The sequence below is a fragment of the Cheilinus undulatus genome, linkage group 4 (assembly GCF_018320785.1).
Source record: "Cheilinus undulatus linkage group 4, ASM1832078v1, whole genome shotgun sequence".
NCBI classification, from domain to species: domain Eukaryota; kingdom Metazoa; phylum Chordata; class Actinopteri; order Labriformes; family Labridae; genus Cheilinus; species Cheilinus undulatus.
The window spans coordinates 51,409,249-51,431,428 of record NC_054868.1 but is presented as its reverse complement, the minus strand read 5'-3'; the positions used below and the strand labels follow the sequence as shown (position 1 = coordinate 51,431,428).

Sequence of the window (22,180 nt, the reverse complement as noted above, 5' to 3'; positions counted from 1 at the left end):
ACCCAAACTCAATTAATTCTAAAACCATGCAGGTATATGTGAAATGTATTACATTTTTCTGCCTCCTCTCAATCTTTTTGTAATTCTAAGTATTAACGTAGATATTCTCCCCTCCCTTTCTTTTGTCTCCATGTCCTTCCCCCCCTTCTCCTCTGTTATATAGGCCTGCAGCCTTTCTGTAAGAGGGAGCGTTTCTTCCAGACGAACAGTTGTCAGAGGCCATGAATAGCTGCTGGGGTGACAGTCTCCGAAACCCTTTGTCGTGGAACACCTAAAATGGGGACGGGACCTGCTGCCATGCTGCAAATTCAGCTCTAATCACCGTGAAGACGCCCCTCCGCTCACCTCTCTCTCTTCTTAAATTTGGCCTGCTTGCCCCTAACCTGCACCCTCCTCCTGATCTGAAACTGCTGCTTGCTGCCTTCCTCCCTCCAGCTCCTTTTCTTTTCCTTCTTCCTACTGAGGCGACCTCAAACACTCCTTATCCAAAACCATGGCCAGCAGACTCCGCTCCTCCTCCCTGTGTCTCTCCCTCCTGCTCCCCGCTCTTTTGTTCCTCCACCTGCCTGGCATGGTGAAAGGGGACTGCTGGCTGATAGAGGGGGATAAAGGCTACGTTTGGCTGGCTATCTGCAGTCAGAACCAGCCACCGTATGAGACCATCCCCCAGCACATCAACAGCACGGTCAGTATGAGCTTATGTATTAGTTGGCCTTTTCTAACACCTCAGCCACCTCTATTAAACTGTCTGCTGTCCTGCTCTCTGTTATGATGGTATTAGTGAAGAGTACGGTGTTTTTTCAAGGCTGTAAGGGAATCTAATCTTCTGTTGACACATAAAAATGCTTATTTTTGTAAGCCTCTGATGGCTGGGATGGTTGTTGTTTGATGTACCTAAATGATGAAATGTTTATAGGGTAGTATTTTCACAATTTTTAGTCACCAAACTGGAATAATCTGATAGATAACCTGCACTGATTTATTTCTAAGGGGGGAGGTTACCGCTAATATGATTTTCATTTTGTTCATTATAGTCCACGTGGTGTGCAGGTTCTGTGTTACTATTTCAGCAGCATCTGTATTCACCACATGGAATTGATGATGCTAGCTAATGCTACAGTATTTAAGCTCTTAGCCTATAGTGATAGTTATGAAGTACAGACCCACTGTCTACAAGTCATGCTGCTCACCTTGGCTGTTCTCTTGTAGTGTCTTACCTACAATATCTGCTAAATGTTCTAACAGTAATACCATTGGACAAAAATGTCCACTTCCAGAAAAAAAACATTCAAACGAGATAGATTGAACAAATGCTATGAGGAACAGTTTATTGATTTTATAAATCAATATAAATATAATTTGGCTTTCTGACAAAAAAAAAAAAAACTTTAATGTCTAAGTGAAAACAGATTATTGTCAAATAAATAAAGAAATATACAATGTACAATAAGTGACTGCATAGATATTCTCCCCCTTTAAAGTGACTGACCAAATTCAAAAGTTAACCAGTATTGCTGGCCACCATTACACCATGAAGACGAAAGAACACTCAGGGAAAAGGTTATGAAAAAGTATACACCACTTTCTACATTATTAAGTAAATTACATTTTCCTCTTATTTTCAAAAATATTTACGCAAATGACATCAGCTGTTAGAGCATAATTCAAATGTTTTGAGCATTTTTTGAGCATTCCCTTCTGTAGCAAAATTATCTTCATACATGACAATGCAACATCTCATGCTGCCAAAAATTCTCTCTGTGTCATTGGCTGCTATGGGCATAAAAGGAGAGAAACTCATGGCGTGGCCCCCATCCTCCCCTGACCTCAACCCTGTTGAAAACCTTTGGAGCATCCTCAAGCTAAAGATCTATGAGGGTGGGAGGCAGTTCACATCAAAACAGCAGCTCTGGGAGGATATTCTGACATCCTGCAAAGAAATTCAAGCAGAAACTCTCCAAAAACTCACAAGTTCAATGGATGCAAGAATTGTGAAGGTGATATCAAAGAAGTGGTCTTTATGTTAACATGTAACTTCGTCTGCTAAGATGTTTTTGATTGAAATAGCTTTTGATTTCAGTAAATATGACCTCCTAATGCTGCAAATTTAACAAATGACCATTTTCAGTTCTTTACAACCAAAAAAATCTTTTAAAACTCTGTTGTGCTTAATAATGTGGAAAAGTGCATTTTGGGGTTTTATTTTTTAGAAAAATATCAGTTATCATTATGAAGTTTGTTCAAAAACATTTGAATTATGCTCTAACGGCTGATGCATAAATATTTTGGAAATAAGAGGAAAAAATGTCATTTGCTTAATAATTTAGAAAGGGGTGTATTTAAGGGGATGGATGCAAAAAAAATCAAAGTGGCAAAGAGAAAGCCACTACCAAAGAAAACTCAGATTCAATCTGGACTAAAGTTCACTTAAAGGCTTGTGGGAGACTTTATGGTCAAGAGGAAGACAGATCTTTGTGTGATGAGATCAAAATGGTGCTTTTTGGCCATCAAAACGCTATGTTTGGACACTGCACACCATCACAAACACACCATGCCTACTGTGAAGAATGGTGGTGGCAGCATCTTGGTACCCTGCCCTGGAAAGTTTGTAAAGGTAGAGGGTAAAATAAATGAGGCAACATATAGGAATATCCTGAAGGACAGTCTTATTCAGTCTGCAAGTGAACTACGGCTTTGGAGAAGATGTATTGTCTGGTAAGACAATGACCCGAAGCATACAATGACAATGACCCGAAAGCTACACAAAAAAATGGTTTAAAGACGACAAGGTGAAAGTTCTGGAGTGGCTGAGTCAAAGCCTAGACTGCAATCCAATAGAGAATTTGAAGCTGGACTCGAAAAGGGCCCGATCCTTTAGCAACCTGACAGAGCTTGAACAGTTTACTATTGAGGCTCTGGTCGTGGATGTTTCTTTACGTTTAATCTTCTATATTTGCTCTCTAACAAATTCATGGGAACTTTAAAATTGGCAGTTTGATAAGCATCACTCATTTCTGATCAAATGATTAAAACTGTAAAGCTTTAAGATAACATATCAGCTCTCCAGAGTGGTAAAATACGTTTGAAAAGACTCCTAGCATCAACATTTACCTCTGCTACATTTCTCAGGGGATGCCAAGCTGCTTCCAAACAGGCTGTGACTTCACCAAAATAAATTTTCATCAGATGTTATTGGGAAAATTACTCATTAAACAACAAACTGGGGGTGCATGTTTGGGGGTGTAATAGACACTCTTGGCAGCTATCTTTGGCGTGCTGTGCCCTTCTGTATGGCTGCCAGGTGGCGGAAAGTCTTACCTGAAAATCATCTGCTCTCTCCCTCTCTTGTCTCCTTTAGGTTCATGACTTGAGGTTGAATGAGAACAAACTTAAGGCCGTGCTCTTTTCCTCCATGTACCGCTTCACAAACCTCACCGACCTCAATCTTACCAAGAATGAGATCAGCTACATCGAGGATGGGGCCTTCGCTGGACAGTCCAACCTGCAGGTCAGCCGCCAAGGGCATAACTCAGTTTTACACATTTGCTTATCTAAATTATATCTGAAATTTTAATTTAATGGTAAGCTTTATACAGTCAAAAATGGCAAGAAAGCTTATTAAAACTCAAGAGAAGTTGATACTACATAATGTTTACCTGTTAATGACAATGCCTATGTGGTTTGTTTAAATATTCAACAGATGTTGATGTGTTTTTTTTCCTCATGGTTTAAAGACTTATCATATCACTATTACACACTTCTTAATAATTTTGTTGATAATATTGATTCTTATCAGGAGATTACACAAACTGTGAAGGCCTCGCTAATTTCCAGTGCCATCTAACTGCTAAACAGTCCCCAGAGAACTCCACAACAAGACTGATGAATTTGAATGAAGTTTCCTTTGGGTATCATTTTATAATCCTCTTGGAATACAAACACAGCTTTATTAATATTTAACACAAATGTAAAAAGGTATTCCTGAACATAAATCAGACCCCAGCATGAACCTATTACCTATGTGGTCTTAGCAGGTTAGCATTAGCTTATCTGTTGGCTGAATGCCGCTATCATTAACACCACATAAAATTCATAGAAACTTACCCAACATAGCAAGGTAAGTGGACATACATATTTAAAAAAAAAAAATTATATTTGCAGATGTTGCTCTAGCATGCAGGAGAGAAACAATTTAAGCTGAACTGTGCAGCCACAGACCACAAAACAGGTGAATCTGGCTACCTCTGGTTTAGACAGGAAGTACAGGTAGAAATACATAAGAACAGAAAATAATGCTTCTGACTACCACAAGGCGACCACCTTTACGCTATAGAGAAAGAAAATGAACATTAACACTACTGTGTAAGGCAGAACACCAAAAAATGCAAATTTCTCTGAACAAGACCATCCTTAAACTCAATCATAACCACTAATCAAAGGCTGACAACCAAGGCCACCCATAAAGGGGAAAGCTTTCTGGGGCCTAGCCACATGGGGGCCCATGGAGGTCAGAAAAATCATGGATCATTGTGAACTAAAGCTGTGATAACTATATGCTACATTTAACCCAAAAATAATAACCGCTCTTTTCAAAGCAACTAAAATGATTTGTATGTATTTATGCTGTAGTACAACACATAATTTTTTAAATGTAAACATCTTTTCTTAAATTAGAATTACCTTTTTATTGGTGATGTTAACAATGCAAATGGGCGCATTGACTAAACCCAGAAAGTGATGTCTGACTTAGGAACAACAATAACCGAAAGAGAAAATAACTAAATCATTGCAAAATAAAGGGGAAAATTGGCAAATTGGGTTAAAAGTGGTAAAAGTTGGCAGATACAAGTGGTAAAAAGTGGATAAAGAGTGGCAAAATTTGACTAATAGTGGCAAAAGCTGATTTCAAGTGGCAGACAATTGGCTTAAAGTTGCAAGAATGGGTGTGGAAAATGGTGAAAAGTGGCTAAAAAGTGGCAAAAAAAATCAGCTTAAGTTCCAACAAATGGTGGTAGAAATGGAGAGAAGCGGGCTGAAGTTGGCAATAATTGGTTTAAAATGGCACAAAGGTGCAAAAATTGTCAGAAAAGGGAGTAAAATTGTGTAAAAGTTGCAAGAATTAACCCAAAGTGGGAAAAATGGGTTAAATGTGAAAACAAATGTTGCAAAATAGGCAGAAACAGACAGAAAATGGGTCAAAAAGTGGTATTTTAAATACATTTGGTCTGGTTACACAATGGAGTACTATATTTTTCAACAATTGGAGCTCTGAATGTTGATTAAAATCGCCAAGCCTAGCACCCATGTTATCATAACCTGTTTGTTTAAATTTTTGGAGCTTATAATTGTATCTAATGGTCCCTGTTAAAACATCATGCAGCATTGCAAATGCACATGATTATGACACCATGTACAATGGGTGTGGAAAACTTTGTATTTTTCTGTAATTTAATTCAAAACAGCAACTTTTACACTTTGTATATTCATGACACCTCAAGAGTCTAAATTATTACCTCCCTTATGCTAATAGTCAGTTGTGTCTCCTTGTTTCTGGATAACAGCCTGCAGTCGTTTGTAGTTTTCAAAAAGTATCAGTCTGGCCTGATCCAAACCCCCTATAGAGAGCCTGTGGAGTATTGTTGAGAGAAAGGACAACAGTAAATGGAAGTTGAAGGCCACTGTCAGAGCAGCCAAGCCTCCATGACAAGCCACATAAACAGCATCTCATACAAAAGAAGCCCTGACCAAGTATTGAGGTTTTGGCGCCAATTCAAGGGGAAAAAAAAAAACTTCCCCATCAATAGATACATTCTGGGTGCGACTAGAATAGCAAAATAACAAAGTATCCCTATGTCATGTTTTTCCACCATTTCAAAGCTCTTTCTTTTTCCTTAGGTTCTCCAGCTGGGCTACAACAAACTGACAAACTTGACTGAGGGCATGTTGAGAGGTCTAGGTCGAATGCAGTGCCTCTTCTTGCAACACAACCTCATTGAGGTCATTGCCAAAAATGCCTTCTGGGAGTGCCCAAGCCTCAGCAGCCTTGACTTATCTTCAAACAAGTTGGCCCGCCTAGATCCCAATACCTTTACAGATCTCAACAGACTGATGGTGTGTGAACTGGCAGGAAACCCGTTCCACTGTGGATGTGATCTCTACAGCTTTCTGACCTGGCTTGAGTCATTTAACAACGTCACCCACACCTATGACCGCCTCCAGTGCGAAACCCCTCCGGAAATGAATGGTTATCCACTTCTAAGCCCAGTGCCTGGACATGGAAGAAATGCCCGATACACTCTTTTAACCATGTGTCGTGATGGTGTGATAATTCCAGGGATGACCTCCCAGACGCCAGATCAGGATGGCTCTGGGTTGGGTTACGATAACCCAGACCAGGGTCTCTACCACCAGCCAACCATTTTATCAACTCCAGACCCCACTTATAGCCATCAGATTTCTATGAAGCTTCAAACTGTCGCCCCCTTCTCTGCTTCTCTATTGGTGTTTATCCCACGGCCCTTCAGTAAGATGTACATCCTTTCACAATACAACCAAACTTTAGTTGCGGACGTAAAGACCCTTAAAAACAAGAGGGAAATTGTCACTTTGGACAAGCTTAAACCCCACTCAAACTATACGTTTTGTGTGGTTTCCATAAGCAAGTTACAGCGCTACAACCACACCTGTGTGTCCTTTATGACACGAGCTCTGGGGCTAGAAGACCAGCGAAAGAATCCTTCTACAACCACCCACTACATCATGACCATCTTGGGGTGTCTGTTTGGCATGGTCATTGTGCTTGGATTTGTCTATTACTGTCTCAGACGGCGGCGCATCCAAGAAGAGAAGCAGAAGGCTATAAGTGTGAAGAAAACTATTCTGGAAATGAGGTACTAAACTTTCTTTTAAGTGCTGCTAGGGATGCACCATTATGCCTTTTCTCAGATCAAGTACAAGTACAAATACTTACATTTGGCTACTCAGTTATCTTAGTACAAATGAATTGGTTGTTCACATCAACCTGATGATGCCTGACACTCAGACAGGGGTAGGAAGTAAGGAGCAGCGGCCAGGAATCTATAGGAATGCAGGGAGGTTAACATGCTGAAGCTATAGGTGGACCTGAAAACAGCGGTTTTCATCAGAAAATGTGTAAACCTAGCACAAGAAGTAAGGGAATGTGTTATTTTTAGATTATTTCTCTGTTGGAACAAAGCTTCTTGGCAATAAATTTTATACCGTTGGAAAGCCTGTTTATTACCCTTTTAAATGATGCCACATTTGCAAGGAACATGCATTTGTGGGATGAGCAGCAGAGCTGAGTATATAAGCAGGAAAAATTTGCCAAATCTTCCCAGCTCATTCTGCCATTTACTCTTGTTTGGTGGACTGGATGATTGAAGTCTGAAAAAAAAAGACATATTGGCAATTTGACATTTTATTCGTCTAACAAACAACAGTCTCAGTCGCGTGTAGAAGAACCATACACAGCCACAACAGCCTGGCACCAGCCTGGTTGGTTTGGTCACTCTGGCACGCCCAAGCTGATCCCACAAGTGTTCAGTGGGGTTGAGGTCAGGACTGCTGGCAGGCCATTCCATCCTCTCCACTCCCAAAATCTGGAGGTAGTCTCTGATAAACCCCGCTCTGTGGGGGCGAGCGTTGTCATCTTGAAGGATAGAGTTCAGTCCCAGATTGTGGAGATATGGGATTGCCACTTTTTGCAGTATCTCATCTGGATATCTCTCTGCATTGAGATTGCCTCCAATAATGACAAGCCTCGTTTTTCCAGTGAGGCCACCCTCACTGTTGAACATTACGTTCCCCCACATGTCCAGTGCACATGTTGCCATATCATCCTTCAAACCTTGACTGCAAATCTGTGGAAGACAGCCTAAGTGCTGACAGGGTGAGGAAACAGGCTTCCTGGGGTGTCATCTTCTTGGGACACCCACTTCTCAGCCTGTCTTTGTCATTCCCTGTTACATGGAATTTGTCACTCAGTTTAGAGATGGCACTAGGGCTCACTCTAAAAAATTCTGCAACTTGATTTTGCGGGACACCAGCTTGAAGTTAACCAGCTGCGATCACCTGATTGTTTTTTGGCATTGGCAGAGAAGATTTGGCACATTTTTCATTGGTGTAACCCACATACTCAGCTCTGCTGCTCATCCCACAAATACATGTTCCTTACATATGTGGCACCATTTAAAAAGGTAATTAACAGGCTTTCAAATGGTTCAAGATTTATTACCAAGAAGCATAGTTACAACAGAGAAATAATCCACCAAACACGTATGTCCCCATTTTTTGTGCTAAGTTAATTTGCTGAATGGTGTCATTTTTGAAATTCATAAAAAGCATAATTTATGCCAGCTACGAATGGTGATTAAGCCTTGTCTTTAGCTGGCCATACAAACTTCATACAAACACTTTGAGCCCCATTTGTTTTAAGAATTTCTTTGAGCTTTAGGGTCTGTGCCCATAGCCACTGGTTTTGTGCCATTCAGCTTCTGAACAGTGATATGCTTGGCAGTGTCAGTTATTCCTCACTAATCAATCAAAATAAAGAACGAGCGGGGCGTCTGATACCAAAGAGGCAGTTAAGAGTGGAATTACACCCATCTTTGCAATTTCCAGGACTGCAACTTTTGTTAATGCCAAGAGATGATTCCTTTACACTTTTGTCATCTTGGTGATATTTCTTTCAATAAAGGAAAATGTCAAGCATGCAGAGGTATTCTAAAAAGACCTTATAGATACTATGGAGGGAAGCAGATGGAAACCTTTATTACTTGGCAGCAGTAGGTACTGGAGAGAAATGCACTGAAACTGAGATTGTGGATGCAAAAGCAGAGGCTATGGACATTTTAACAGCATCCCATCACATCAGCATCCTATTAAAACTAAAAAAATGTAAGAAATTATGAGCAAACATAAAACAAGCTGTTTTAAAGTGAATATTTTATTCTCCAGGTATGGTCCAGAGGCTGCTGCCGCAGTGGCCAATGACCCAGGAGCAATGCAGCGTCTCCAGGAGCAGGCTCACCACCAGCACCACCATTCAGGAGGAGCTGGAGGCAAGCTGCCTCAATCTGCCTCCTCAAGCACAGGCATGCTCCATGGCTCAGCAAATACTAGTTCCTCTCGCCTCTCCACCTTGCCACAGGTGGAAAAAATGGCCACGGCCTTCACTGAGGCAATTGGCAGCAAAGGTAACTACATGGATATAAGGACACAAGGAATAGCAGTGGAGGGCAGGGAAGGAGGGGCAGCTGGAGGCACAGGGGTAGGAGGGGAGGTAGTTGTGGATATGCGAGGTGGGGCTGAGAACGGGACAGAGGCTGGGGAGGATTCGGATGATGATGGCCGTGGCTCAGCATCAGAGATCTCCACCATTGCCAAGGAAGTCGACAAGGTCAACCAGATCATCAACAACTGTATAGATGCCCTGAAGCTGGATGCCTCTGCTAATGTTGTGACCACAGCTGACAATGCCAACTCTGTATCCTGCTCCCAGCCTCCAGTTTGCAATGCATCCCTGCCCCGAAATCTCCTGCCCCTCTCCCCAGGCCACCCTGGAGATCAGATCATGGCTTCCTCCCCTAAGGTGCATCCAAAGTCTCACCCCCAGCCTCATCCTCAGCCACATCCTCCTCAGCCACATCCTCAACCACATCCTCAGCCACATCCTCAGCTACATCAGCAGCCTCATCCACCTTCCATGGCTCCAGTGCCCCTGGTAATGCCCCTGTCTGAGCGGCCTGGCATCAGCGGTGGTGGATTCCTCTCACCTCCTTACCGTGACCCACCTCCTGCTAATGCAGTACGGCCCCTTCAGAGGCAGTTGAGTGCTGATACGGCTGTGAAGAACCGTTGTATTCCACCTCCTGGTGGAGCTGTGAAGGCTGCAAGGGTGTACAGTGTGGATATCCCTGAGAAGGCTGGTGATCCTCCTAAGTACCCGACAGAAAAAAGCAGCCCTGTGGGTTGTGGTGGAGGAGGTGGAAGTGGAGGAAATGGCGGAGTTGGGGGCTGCAACACCAATGGAATGGGAAACATAAATGGCGGTGGGGTGAGCGTGAATGGGGGTGGGATGGGTTGTAATAACGTAAGTGGCGGTGGGATGGTTGGTCCCGGACAGCAGCAGCACCACCTGGAGGTTCAGCCAGACTACCACAGCTCTGAGCACCGCCACTCCTTTCCTGCACTCTACTACGAGGGCGGGAACGAGTCACCTTCACCAGCCCAAAAGGCTTCATTCCTTAAGCCGTTGGGCCGTGCCAAGAGGGATGCCACCGCCACCTACTCCCAGCTCTCACCTTCTCGTCATCACAACTACAACTCTGGTTACTCCTCCAGTCCGGAGTATTCCTCTGAGAGCACACTGCGGATCTGGGAGCGATTCAGGCCTTACAAAAAAAGCCCCAGAGAGGAAGCGTCCTACATAGCAGCAGGTCATGCCCTGCGTAAGAAGGTGCAGTTTGCAAAGGATGAGGACCTCCATGATATTTTGGACTATTGGAAGGGAGTATCCGCTCAGCAGAAGCTGTGAGCTGCAGAAGCATCGAATGCTCTAAAGAAGATTGTGAGGTTGGATGCCAACAGCAGACTAATCTAGGAGGTAGATGTAAATGTAGCAAGACGGATTATAGTGGTTCCTCTGAAGTGTCCATCAAGGGTCATTTCTGGACTGGAAGATAAGAGTCATTCTCTTGAGGTGATATAAAACAAAGATTATCTGGAAATTCATTGACATTTCATTTACAGAGGTTTTTTCTGGGGTTGGCTGTTTTAATGAAAACACAAAGGTACAGTATTTTTAACCATTTTCAAGCTGTTCACCAGACTACCTCATACTGGGCACTTTGGTTCCTCGCAGGCTTCCTCAGACCCATTGAATCCCAGCTTAAGAGCAATGTAAAGGTGGTGACAAGCAAGTGTCCTCTACCTCATTACTGGCACATTGTAGCTCGCTATCTCAGCAGAAGCAGCCCCATTCACGACTATCCTCCTTTTCTCTAATCCCATCACTCCACCATTCAGAAAACAATCATTCCATGGCTCAACCAACACCTGCTCTTTTATAGAAGCATCATTTAGGTTGATAATGAGGCAGCAGGATGAGAAATTAGGTGCATTTGTTTTGGAATAGCCTCTATCTCCCTCTTTGGGGAAGGAACACCAAGTGATATTATCAGGCTAATTGTTCTTCCTGGCAATTAGTCGGTGTAAGAATGGGTCAGGGAGGCTGAGTGTTAGGCATGCTTATTGATTTGAAACCCCTAACTACATATGTTCAGTGGTGTGTGGGCATGTATATACTGTTCCTGCATGCTGGTGTGAGTGATTGTGTGTGGGCGGGTGAGTAGGGTTGGGGCTCAGTCGTCCATTATTCTCAGTTTCCTCTCTGCAAAGTGGATGGCTCAGAGGAGATGCTTTGCATATATATAACAATGCATTTGGGGAGTTGTGGGTGTGCGCTCGTGTTGTCAGTTTGACCCAGGCTGCTTGTCGATCAAGATAACACGAAGTAGACCTTTCAGAACGTTCAGGCAGTCGGTGTCCTAGCACATTCCTCATTTACAGGTGTAGCATATTTCTTTTGATAAGGCATGCTACTAGGTAAGGAATTTACATTTCAATAGGCTGAGTGATGCAGGAATTACTTTAGGTCTGCAAGATGGGTGTTAGCTTCAATATTATAGAGCCCAGTAATCACATTTAAGGACAGAAGGCATGTAAGAGGTTTCCTGCAATTTATTAGAACATGCTAGTGTTAAATAAAGGGTTAGGGTAAGGAATCATGTATCAGCTCACGGTGAGGCTGCACATAAACACACAGTGTGTTAAATGCTGCCCGTTCTACACAGTGAGATAAAATAGATGGGAAGTGGAGTTAGGGCCCCGGGGATACACCCTGTACTCAGTGTATATGTCCCGGCTCTGCTCTGGGTGGGAGCTTGCTATGGACCAAAGTGCCTATGGGAGGTATGTGTTCACAAGTTTGCATTTGTATTTAATATGTAAGCGTTTCCATTTCAGTACGGTGTATAAAGACAAATGTTTAAAGGAGCAAGAGGGCCGCTGCATTGGTTTACTTTGGTTCATAAGGGAGTCTGGTTGGAGTTTATGTCTGTTGTGAGGAAATCTTATAAAACAAATCGGAGCAAGGCTTGGCATTGTAAAATATGAATATGAAATGTTTCCCCCCAAAAAAGGTAATGCTTTGAGGATTTTCAACAAAAATACTTAAAACCCAGTGCATAAGGCATACATTTAATACAGATTTTCCATCCAAAAAGTTGGCTCTCGCTCCTATTCCACTGCCACCAGTATAGTAGCATCAAATGCTAAGACATGCACCATCAAGACTGCTGATGCAGCAGCCATCCATCCAGACCAAGTGGAGTTATGTGCCACTTTTCAACAGCTTTTCTCCATCATGATACTTTTGCATGTAATGCACATAGACTTTTCCATCTGCAAAAGATGCATGTTACCATCAGGATGCTTGAGCTAAACAAATACACCTGTCTGCAAATTCCCTACAGTAACCTGTGAAGTGCATATTTCATACACGGAAAGTTTAGAAAGCCAAAAATGTCTGAATTAAATGACTACAAACCATTTTATTCTGAAAACAAAACATCTTCTACAGCTGCATTTCAGATGATGCATATATGAGAGCTTTGTTAATACACCTGTCAACAAATTCCCTATGGCAGCCCTCCAGACTTCAGTATGCTGAAGTGAAATGTGAAAGTTATCTTCACCCATTAAAGAAACCTTGCACAACCTTATTCAAATATTTACCTACTATTTACTATATTTTGTTCCATTAACAGGAAATTTCGATGACAAGCTTAGCTTTCAGATGCATTAACATTACTTAGAAAGTGTTTGTGAGGTCACTAAATACAATGAATGACTCATTAACATTTTTTTTTTCCAATCAGGCATCTGCAAAGTCACTGAAATTTTTCTTTCACTTGTTTTATATCTATAAACTTACTCTGTGGCCCAAGTAGCATTAATGTCCCAAAAGACTCCAGTAAACCCAACACCAGCTAAACAGTTACACTGGTTGGAAACATAAGGCAAAATAAATGTATAAACAGGTGACATACAAGTCAAACTTCTGGCTGTGTTTTGTTAGATCTGATTATAATAGAAATAACGTATTCAGGCTATAGGCCATGGGTCCGTAGGCTGCTTCAAAACAATCACCTTTCACTTCATCAAGTAAAAGCGAACCACACAGCTGCACAAAAATTGCACACTCAGGGAATTACTTCACATATATCAAACAGGAAGACTTCCTAAACCTGCTTGCCCTCTGGTAGACCCCCCAAAATAGACTGCTTCCCCCTGTACTGGTCAACTACATCCACATCAGTGTAGTATTCATTTTGGCTGTCCTTTTACTCTGGCACTCTTCTCCACAAGTGGCATCTGACCTCTCCGTCCCTGCCACCATACATCTCAATTGCCAAAGTATAATTCGGTTTTAAAATGTCTAATTAATTCATTCCGCTTCATGATTTTCTTCCCATGTCCGCCACCTCTGTCCAACTTAATGGGGTAAATTAATGAGTAATTTTGCAGAGGCTGATGTTGTACCATCATCTGAGGTCAGAAAGGCGTGCTGATATTATTAACTGAGCCAGACTAGGAGCCTGATTGAAATTAATGATGGCTGCCTTCTTCTGCCTACCTCTTTTTATGTCCTTCCCCTGTGATGAGATCATAAACCATGTTCCATCTTTGACTGTAGCAGACAGTAAAAGATGTATCTTGAAAAACAAAATACATCTCCATGACTTCAGGATAGGAAGAAATGTCTTCCTTTTGTTTTGGCTACATGTAGTTTCTACATTACATTTCATTAGATATTAGGATGCATGCATGCAACAAATATTCTTTTTTATGCAACAGTATCTTAAGAATATAGACTCCCTTTCTTAAAACAAATTCAAAAGGGGTTAAAACTGGCAAAAAGTGCAAAAAGGTGATGAAATGGGTTATTAAAATTGAATAAACATGGTCAAATTAGGTTGAAGGAGCAATATTTTGTTAAAAGTGTCTAAAAAGGAAAAAAAGTACTGAAATTGGATTTAAAGAGTAGCAGATATGGATTTAAAGTGGCATAAATGTGTCTATATTGGCAAAAATTGGGTTAAAGAGACCAACATTTGTTTAGAGTGGCAAAGTAGAGCAGAAATGCTGGTGAAATTGGACTTTTAAAGTAGCAGACTTAGATTAAAAGTGGCCAAATGGGATAAAAATGGGTTAACAGAGGGGAAGAAACAGGGGAAAGTGACAAAAATTGGTTGAAAATGGCAAAATTGAAACAAACAAAAGGTTTAAAGGGGTTACAAGTGGCAAAAATGGGCACAACAAATGGTGACATACCCTTAAATTTGGCAAAAAATGAGCAGTAAAGTGGTAAAGCAATGACTGGCGGCAAAAATGGGTGAACAGAAATTACAACAGGCTGAGGATAGGATAAGTAAGATATTCCTCTATTAGCCAAGGGGAAATTCCACATTCCAGAAAGTGGCAACATTGGAATTAAAGTGGCAAACCAGGTAGAAAAGTAGTGGAAAGAGGTGAAAATTGACAAAAATGGCTTAAAAATGGTTGAAGTGCAGGGAATAGGAAATAGAATGGGATTGTAGTGGCATAAAATGGTTAAAATGAGGCACAAATCTGTTAAAAGATGTACAAATATGCTTCAAGCGGTATAGTTGTGCAGTATAGTTAGTGAAATGGGATTAAAATGCAAAAAATCTGTTTAAAGTAGCAAAAGTGGGTTAGAAGTGGGTAATACAGGGAGAAAATATGGGTGGTATGGTTTCAAAGTGGCAAAACTGGCTTAAAGTTGCATAAATTGAGGGCAAAATTGGATTTAAAAGTGGCAAAATTGTGTTTAAAGTTTACAATATGGTTTTAAAAATGGGTCAAATGTGGCAAAAATGGTTTACATTGGCAACAAAGGTTATAAAGTTAAAAAAAATAAATAAATCATAGTGGCAAAAATGTGCCATATGAATATGAATATGAACACTTTTAGCTCCAAAATAGGGGAATTGATAGCCAGGACCCATGCTAGCACCAGTGCTACTGCTCCAACACACAGGCACTGATGCCCTCAATAAACCAGACCTGGGGAGGATCAATTCACTGTTTTATTAAGGGGCCGTGCCAAATCTGTGGGCGCTACAGTCTAGAAGAACATACTGATATCACTGAGCCAGTAAGGAATATCTTTATATAAACCAATAAATTGAACTCACTCTGCCTTTAAATTCAACATTTCCCAGTAAAACTGGCCACAGCAAGCGTCTTGTTCAACCATTGAAACCCAGAGATTTTTTTTAATGAAGGGCAGAACACGTCGATACCTCGAGGGGGGAATATGGAAATATGTTTTGTAATTTGAGTGAGCTGGACATTTAATTATGCTGTAATGATCTGCCCACTGTTTTTGCTGTTAGTACTTTATTACGTCTCATAGTGAGTAATGACTCCCCATCTGACCTCTCCATGTCATCTGTGGCAGCCAATCCAATACAGCCAACAGCATTCACAGCAGGGTGTCAAACGTGTGTCATTTACTCTGGTATCAGATCAATAGAACTTAATTTGGGAGAGTAGGACCAAATCAAAAACACTGCAAATTCCCTTGGGTGCTCAGTTGGACAGCCTCCGTTTCACACAGGGACCTGTTTTCTATTTTGGCCTATTGTTCAGACTCCAGCGGTAGCTCTCCTACATGTAAGGTTCAAGGAATCACCGATCAATTAGTTTTAGATTGGTACCACGGGCTATGTAGGGGTAGAGGCTTTTCAAAAAGTAATAGCTTCATTTGGATGAATGGGAGGGGGAGCGGAGCCAAGGCTACCTGCACATAGCCTCCAGGCCTTTCCCCAGATGTAAGGCAAACATTAGCTGAGTTATTCCAAAGCACACCACAATGTCATTATTTAAATAGAGGATCATTAGTCATCTCTGTCTACTGCTCTTATTTGAAACATTAGACTTTCATTTCAAATTAAACACTTCGCTTGTTTTCCAAAGCACTTATATTCACTCTACAGAACCAAATTTGAAGATTAAACCTGCAGGGATAGGCAATGACTTCAGAGTATTCGAACAGCCATTCATTTATTTAAGAAATTGAAGATTTTAAGCAGCTTTTATCCAAACTTTTAATACGTCTTTTCCATTGTTTTACCAGGCCCTGGTTGTAATGTGGCACCACTGCAAATCAGTGGATGTAGTGCACATGAAAGCTGCTTCGTGGCCAGAAACAAAGACAACAAAGGACAATAGACACCTAAAAATCATTAATAGATCCCCGACAGTAACATAACCTAAACAAAAACCCAGGCACCATATTTGACCCAATACTATAAGTTCCTAGTCAAAAGAACTAACACCTAATAAAGTTTTGTGTCAATGTTAAGATGAGTCAGCAGATAAGCTTTCAAATACCAAGATGGATGTTATTAATGCACAACTATCTCAGTTGTAATGCAAGTTTACGAGCTCTAAGTAAGAAGAACAAAAGAAAAATCACGGACATTTACCTGATACCTTGTCATCTCCCTGTTTCCTTGTTCTTCTCCCATCCCAACCTGAGCAACGTGGGCTATAGGAAAGAGGTGACAGGAGTAAAAAAATTGTGCCAATATTCATATTCTGTGAGGATACTACTCTAAGAATCAGTGCAATCAAGCTGATTTTGTCACTGTTGCTTGTTTGCATTGCGTGTAGTTAGGACAAGGTGTAAGAAATCATGCCAGACCATTCATTTAATTTGAAGCAAACACATACAGTATAATTGTGCTCTACAGAAAGGATAAGACCTCAGCATAGAAGCCCCTAAACCCAGTTAAATCCGTACTATTCACCTCCATAAGGCTGAGCATTGGCAACCTTTTTGGGGTTGTCAAGTGGGAACCTCTGTTTGCTGGTGTTTCATTCAGTTAGTCCCACAATACCTATGGCCAACTTGCCAACTCACTGCCAACATTCTCTTTCTTACCTGCCTTGCATGGCCTTTGCTGCCACCTCCAACAGACGGAGACTTAGTAAGAGGGTAGGGGAAGCAGAGCTAGGGTGAGGTGCCCTGACTGGGGCTAGTCCCTAGCTCTGCTGGACTAAGCTATTGCTCTACCGCCCTCTTCTACCTACCCCAGCACGACTCTTAATTAAGAACCCTTCGGAACCCAGGCAACTCGTGGGTTTAGCCACATTAGTTGAGACCAAAGCTGCGTTCCATTTGTCAAGGATGTTGGAAGTCAGATGTTGCATGTCATAGCTGGGAATGACATCACACCCAAGTTCATCTCATTCTTTCACTCAAGAGCCAACTGGGCGTTTTATGTGAATAATACTTAGACAATCTAAACTATTTTTTTAAGTGAAATGGATGATTTCTTAGTTAAAAGTCAGACTGAAGAGATGCTAAACATCTTAGCCTGTTAATGGCAATTTACATTATGTGTTAACATCAAGCTAATGCACCAAGATTTTCCATTCCAGTCCTTCTAAAGGCCCATTTATGCTCAACATTAAATACAAATCGGACGGAGCCTTCTGTGCGTGCCCCACGTTCATTTCGTCCGTATTTCTGCACGTTTCCATAAAGCTTACGGATACGGGCCAAACGGAGCAGTACCACCGGAAATTGTGGGGGCAGTGTTGCTGTCACTACCCGATACATAACTCAAGTGAGACACAAAGAAGAAATAACAATGGCGAAACTTTCTGAGGAAAAGTTGTGCGAGGCCTCCTACAACGCTGCCTCTGTTTTTGTCTTTTATGCAAGAGGTACATTATCAATACCTCCTCCACAGTCGCCATGTTTGTTTTTGAGTTTGTTGTTGACATACACTTTTGACTCTAGGCTGCCACCCCTGGTGGATGTATGGGTTAACATCCACGCCAATGTAAAGGACACATGGAAGTATGTGAGCAGTGACGGTAACATCGTTTGAAAAGGACGTATACATTTTTGTACGTAAAGGGAGTATAAATGGGCCTTAATAAGGATGTTTGAACAGAATTTTCCGTCAAATGCACGCTCCTAAACGCCAGGTTAGAGCAGGATTTTCTGAACATTTTGACCAAGCCTTGCTCCTATTTCTAGACCAATATTTCTTCTGCTTTTTATAACATGCTTCCATTTGCAGCACATGGTTTTACTCAATGAGAAGTTTTAATTCTTTCTTCTGTTTCACTGGGAGGTGTCTGACTCCAATCCTCAGGGACCAGAATCCTCAAGTTAAGACTGATTGTTTGACAAATGCTGTTCTTCAGCGATTCTCTACGTGGCCTCTGTCTAGTCTGGCCAATTAACTATAGTGATGAGTCAATATGGAGGAATTGCTGACAGCCTGAGGTGCGGACAGAAGAATAATAGGGAGAAAAGGAGGCGGCCCAGTCTGCGGTGTCCCTGGGGAGTGGAGTTGTACCCTTTTTTTTCAGGGGTCTCATTTATAGAACAGTTTGTATGATACATACATGCTGTGTGCATTTGGCAAAATCCAAAATTGGAACATGCACATGGAGAGCACAGAGTAGGAGGCTGATTTTATGAATTGCACAGTCAGTGTAAAACAATTTATGTATGGAAATGCATGAAAATTAGCCAGCATATCAAAGTTTTCTTTGCTTTAATTGTGTCAGCTGGAAGAAAAATAAGAAGTTAGCCTTTCTGACACAGAAATTATCTTCTATTTGGTGGAAATTGATGTGCCAGGGATATCAACATACAATCTGGCTTTAATTCACCTCCTAAATATTGGTGTTACCACCTTTCCCCACTTCCAAAATGGGTCAGACACTCACGGGTCAGAGTTTGTGCACACACTTTAGTGTCTGCTTTGTTATGCCAGAGCTCATACTGTGAACAGGAACCAGCAAATGCCTGCTTAATGGCTGTGTTTTTTTTTTTTTTTTTTTTTGTTGTATATGCAATATTTATAAATGAGACCCCGGAGCTGTGAAATCCAAAGCACATTTGGAACTCATAATCAAACATGGTGTCTGCCCTGAACATAATAATAGAAGCATTCATCGGGCTTTTCTTTTCCCAGGCTGGGGTCACAGAGAGTCTAAGAGCCTAATTTAAGTTAACGTCAAGATTATGTTCTCAATGATTAACAAGTACTGTGGGCGAAACAGCTCTGTGGAATAGGCAACAAGCTCTTTACTCATTTAAAGACTAGGAGGATATTTTCTATATGCCTCACACCAATTCATGTAAACTGTTCCAGACAATATGCCGGCGGCCTCGGGGACTCATTGCTTTACAAGTTTAGTTTCTCAAGTTTTTAAAGTTCAGGATTATTGGAAAACACAAATCAATAGTCATGGAAAATCATGAAACAACACTCTCTTCTGCCTCCCTTTGGAGTTTTAGTTGCTCTCATGGTGAATTTCTGCCGGAAAACTGTAGACTTGCAATGGTTCCCTGGGAATGTCGGAGACGCCTCTTTGCTCCTGTTTCATTAAGCTTTCAAAATCATGCTAGAAGGTCAGCAGTGGGAAAAAGAACTGTGTCAGAGCTGGGAATATTGTTCAGAGAGGAAGGCCTCAAGCTTTCCTCCTCCTATCCTGATCTGTCCCATCCTTTTCAGCCATTTTTAAGTACCTAAAAACAGTGATATATGACTGCAACATACAGTTTAATTTCAGAGTTGAAATGGGAGTAATGGGACGAAAGTTAAATGATTGAAAATATTTAAAAAGGTCCCCATTATTTAACCTCAGTGTTGGCCCAGGAACATTTATCTCCCCCTCACAAAGATGTGCATTCTGCTAAACAGAAAAATATATTTGTTGTAAACATGTAAAATATAATACTTTATTACATCAGATTCATTTCAGAAGCTGCAGCTTGGTGCAACTTGAAGAGAAGTATTTTTTTGTGCTATTGTGTGACAGGGTGGGAATGTCCTGCTTTCTGCTTCAAGGCTAAAGAGCTAGCCACGGAGTTAAATGAAGGCATTTCAATCAAAGGTTTCTCCAAGTTGCTTATCTTGTAAAAGATGTGTTGGATATTAAATGGTATATTTTGAAAATTGAAATAGACATGTAACATTTACAGCTTTACTTTGGAGGTAGATTTCTTCATCCTTTGGTGATATTCATCTTTCCAGGTTGGGCCAAAAATATTGGAGGTTTATTTGCAGAGAAAGGCAGACATTTAGGCCCTGTCCACACGGAAACAAATTCAGGTGTATACGCAAAAGTTTTTTGTCGGATCAGCATTTCATCTGCACGGACACGGCATTTCGGATGACTGTAAACGATACTTTTTGAAAACGGGTCCCAGAGTGCATAAATCCATAAACGACTACCGTTTCGTCTCCGTGTGGACAGCTATCCGCATCTTTCTTGAAACGACTACGTCACACACAGCGTAGCTCTCTTAGGACGCCTGCGCGGGTCCAACCAAAACAATGGCTGAATACAGGGTTGTGTTTGTGCTGCAGAAGCTACTGAGCTTGTTATGGATTTTACTGCAAAATCTGATGCTTCTTTACCACCACCGGGAAACGCATACACCATATGTCCTTAAATCCAATGCAGAGAACAACCAGAAGGGCACCTAGAAGAAAGTTTGTGTCAGTCTTCTGTGATCTTCTCTTCTCGTTTGGCGAGTGTCCATGGCAGCATTACAGCACCACACACAGGCTTGGCATATGCACTACAGCGTTTTCAGGGGTTCCGAACTTACACAGATATTTCCTGGATTGATTCCGTCTTTACAGAAAACTTTTTCAAAACAAAACGGCAATATATCGTTTTCATCTCCATGTGGACGGGGCCTTAGGCTCAGTCTGTATAGAAATCCTGATCTGTTGGACTGAAAGGCAAGACCATAGACTGTACAAAGTAGTCGATGAAGTCTGGGTCCCCTATAGGTTTCTAGAGCCATCTTTTAAAGCCCCTCCATGGGAGTTGTCAGCATTAGACAAACATGCCGACACCCAAAGATGTGCCCAAAAGAAGCTGTCACAACGGACTATCCAAACTGCTAGTATGCTATTAGTTGCATTCTTGGTGACAGTCATATGACTTGGACAGGCATTTATTTCGAGTCCAAGCTTTGTTGGCTTACCTACCAATGGGCTAGCGTAACTGTCAGTCAAAAGAATTCAGCTACAGTAAACATGCAATGATTCTTAACACAGCTAGCAGCAACAATTTCAACATATTACAGTACAGTTACCTTAACCTTTACTTTGCATGTTGGTTAGGCCGACAATCTCCTCTACTGGATAGTCTTAGAGCCACAGTGCATTTTTGAGTGGTTCAGTGCAATCAGAGTGCTCCTGTTTCAACATAAAAACTCTTGCCAATGTGTTATATATGCAAGGTTTTCTCATCTATCCAAAAATGAATACTACATATTCAGAACACACTCGTTCAATCAGTCAGTTAGTATGGCTTTTATAGCACCAACTCATAGCCGAAGTTGTCTTGGAGCACCTTAAAGAGAGCAGGTCTAGACCCTACTCTCTGATGTGGCCTGTAATAGACCAGTGTTAATCACCATGAGCACAGCACTAGCAGTATTTAGCCTCATAAAAGTGGCGACAAAAACTTTCCCCGAGGGGGCAGGAATATTGACCAGACTCATTTTGACAGCCCTTTTCTGAGGGGTGGAGGAAAGCAGGAAGAGGAGGGGGACAAGAGAAACAACAATACAACAAATGGAAGACAAATTTATGGCAGTTGTGCCCATAAATTCTTCTCCCATTCTGTAGGAAATTGCTTTGACTTTGTTAATGAAAGTAGCAAAATGATAGAGGCACTGGGCATTATTACATGCCTAATGTGGAATCTCATTTAGCTTGCTTTCACACTAGCGACATCAAACCGTGCCAGGGCCCACTTACGTATTTACTTGGTCTGAAACAGCAGGTGGCGGTATGCACGTAGCTAGTTTACAACCTCACAAAGGAGGAGAAAAAAGAAGCTACCATGGCAACCACTAGGGTCATGATCTGAGCGAAGATTATTTTTGTTCTGACCCGGCAAAAAGTCCATCCTGCAGCCATGGATGATTAAAATCACTTTTTAAGATGCCAGCAACTTTGCTCTTCATATCTGCACATCCACTACAGCTCAGAGGATAAAATGGGCTCACGCTGCGCAG

General features: G+C 41.6%; 1 protein-coding gene across 1 annotated transcript; it reads left to right on the top strand.

Moving 5' to 3' along the window:
* The first annotated feature begins 493 nt into the window (after positions 1 to 493).
* On the top strand, positions 494 to 10,555 carry LOC121509072 (protein phosphatase 1 regulatory subunit 29-like). The gene is made up of 4 exons (XM_041786292.1): positions 494 to 685; positions 3,359 to 3,508; positions 5,896 to 6,890; positions 8,977 to 10,555. Exons 1-4 carry the CDS (start codon positions 494 to 496, stop codon positions 10,553 to 10,555), a joined length of 2,916 nt encoding a protein of 971 aa, XP_041642226.1.
* Positions 10,556 to 22,180: the final 11,625 nt, after the last annotated feature.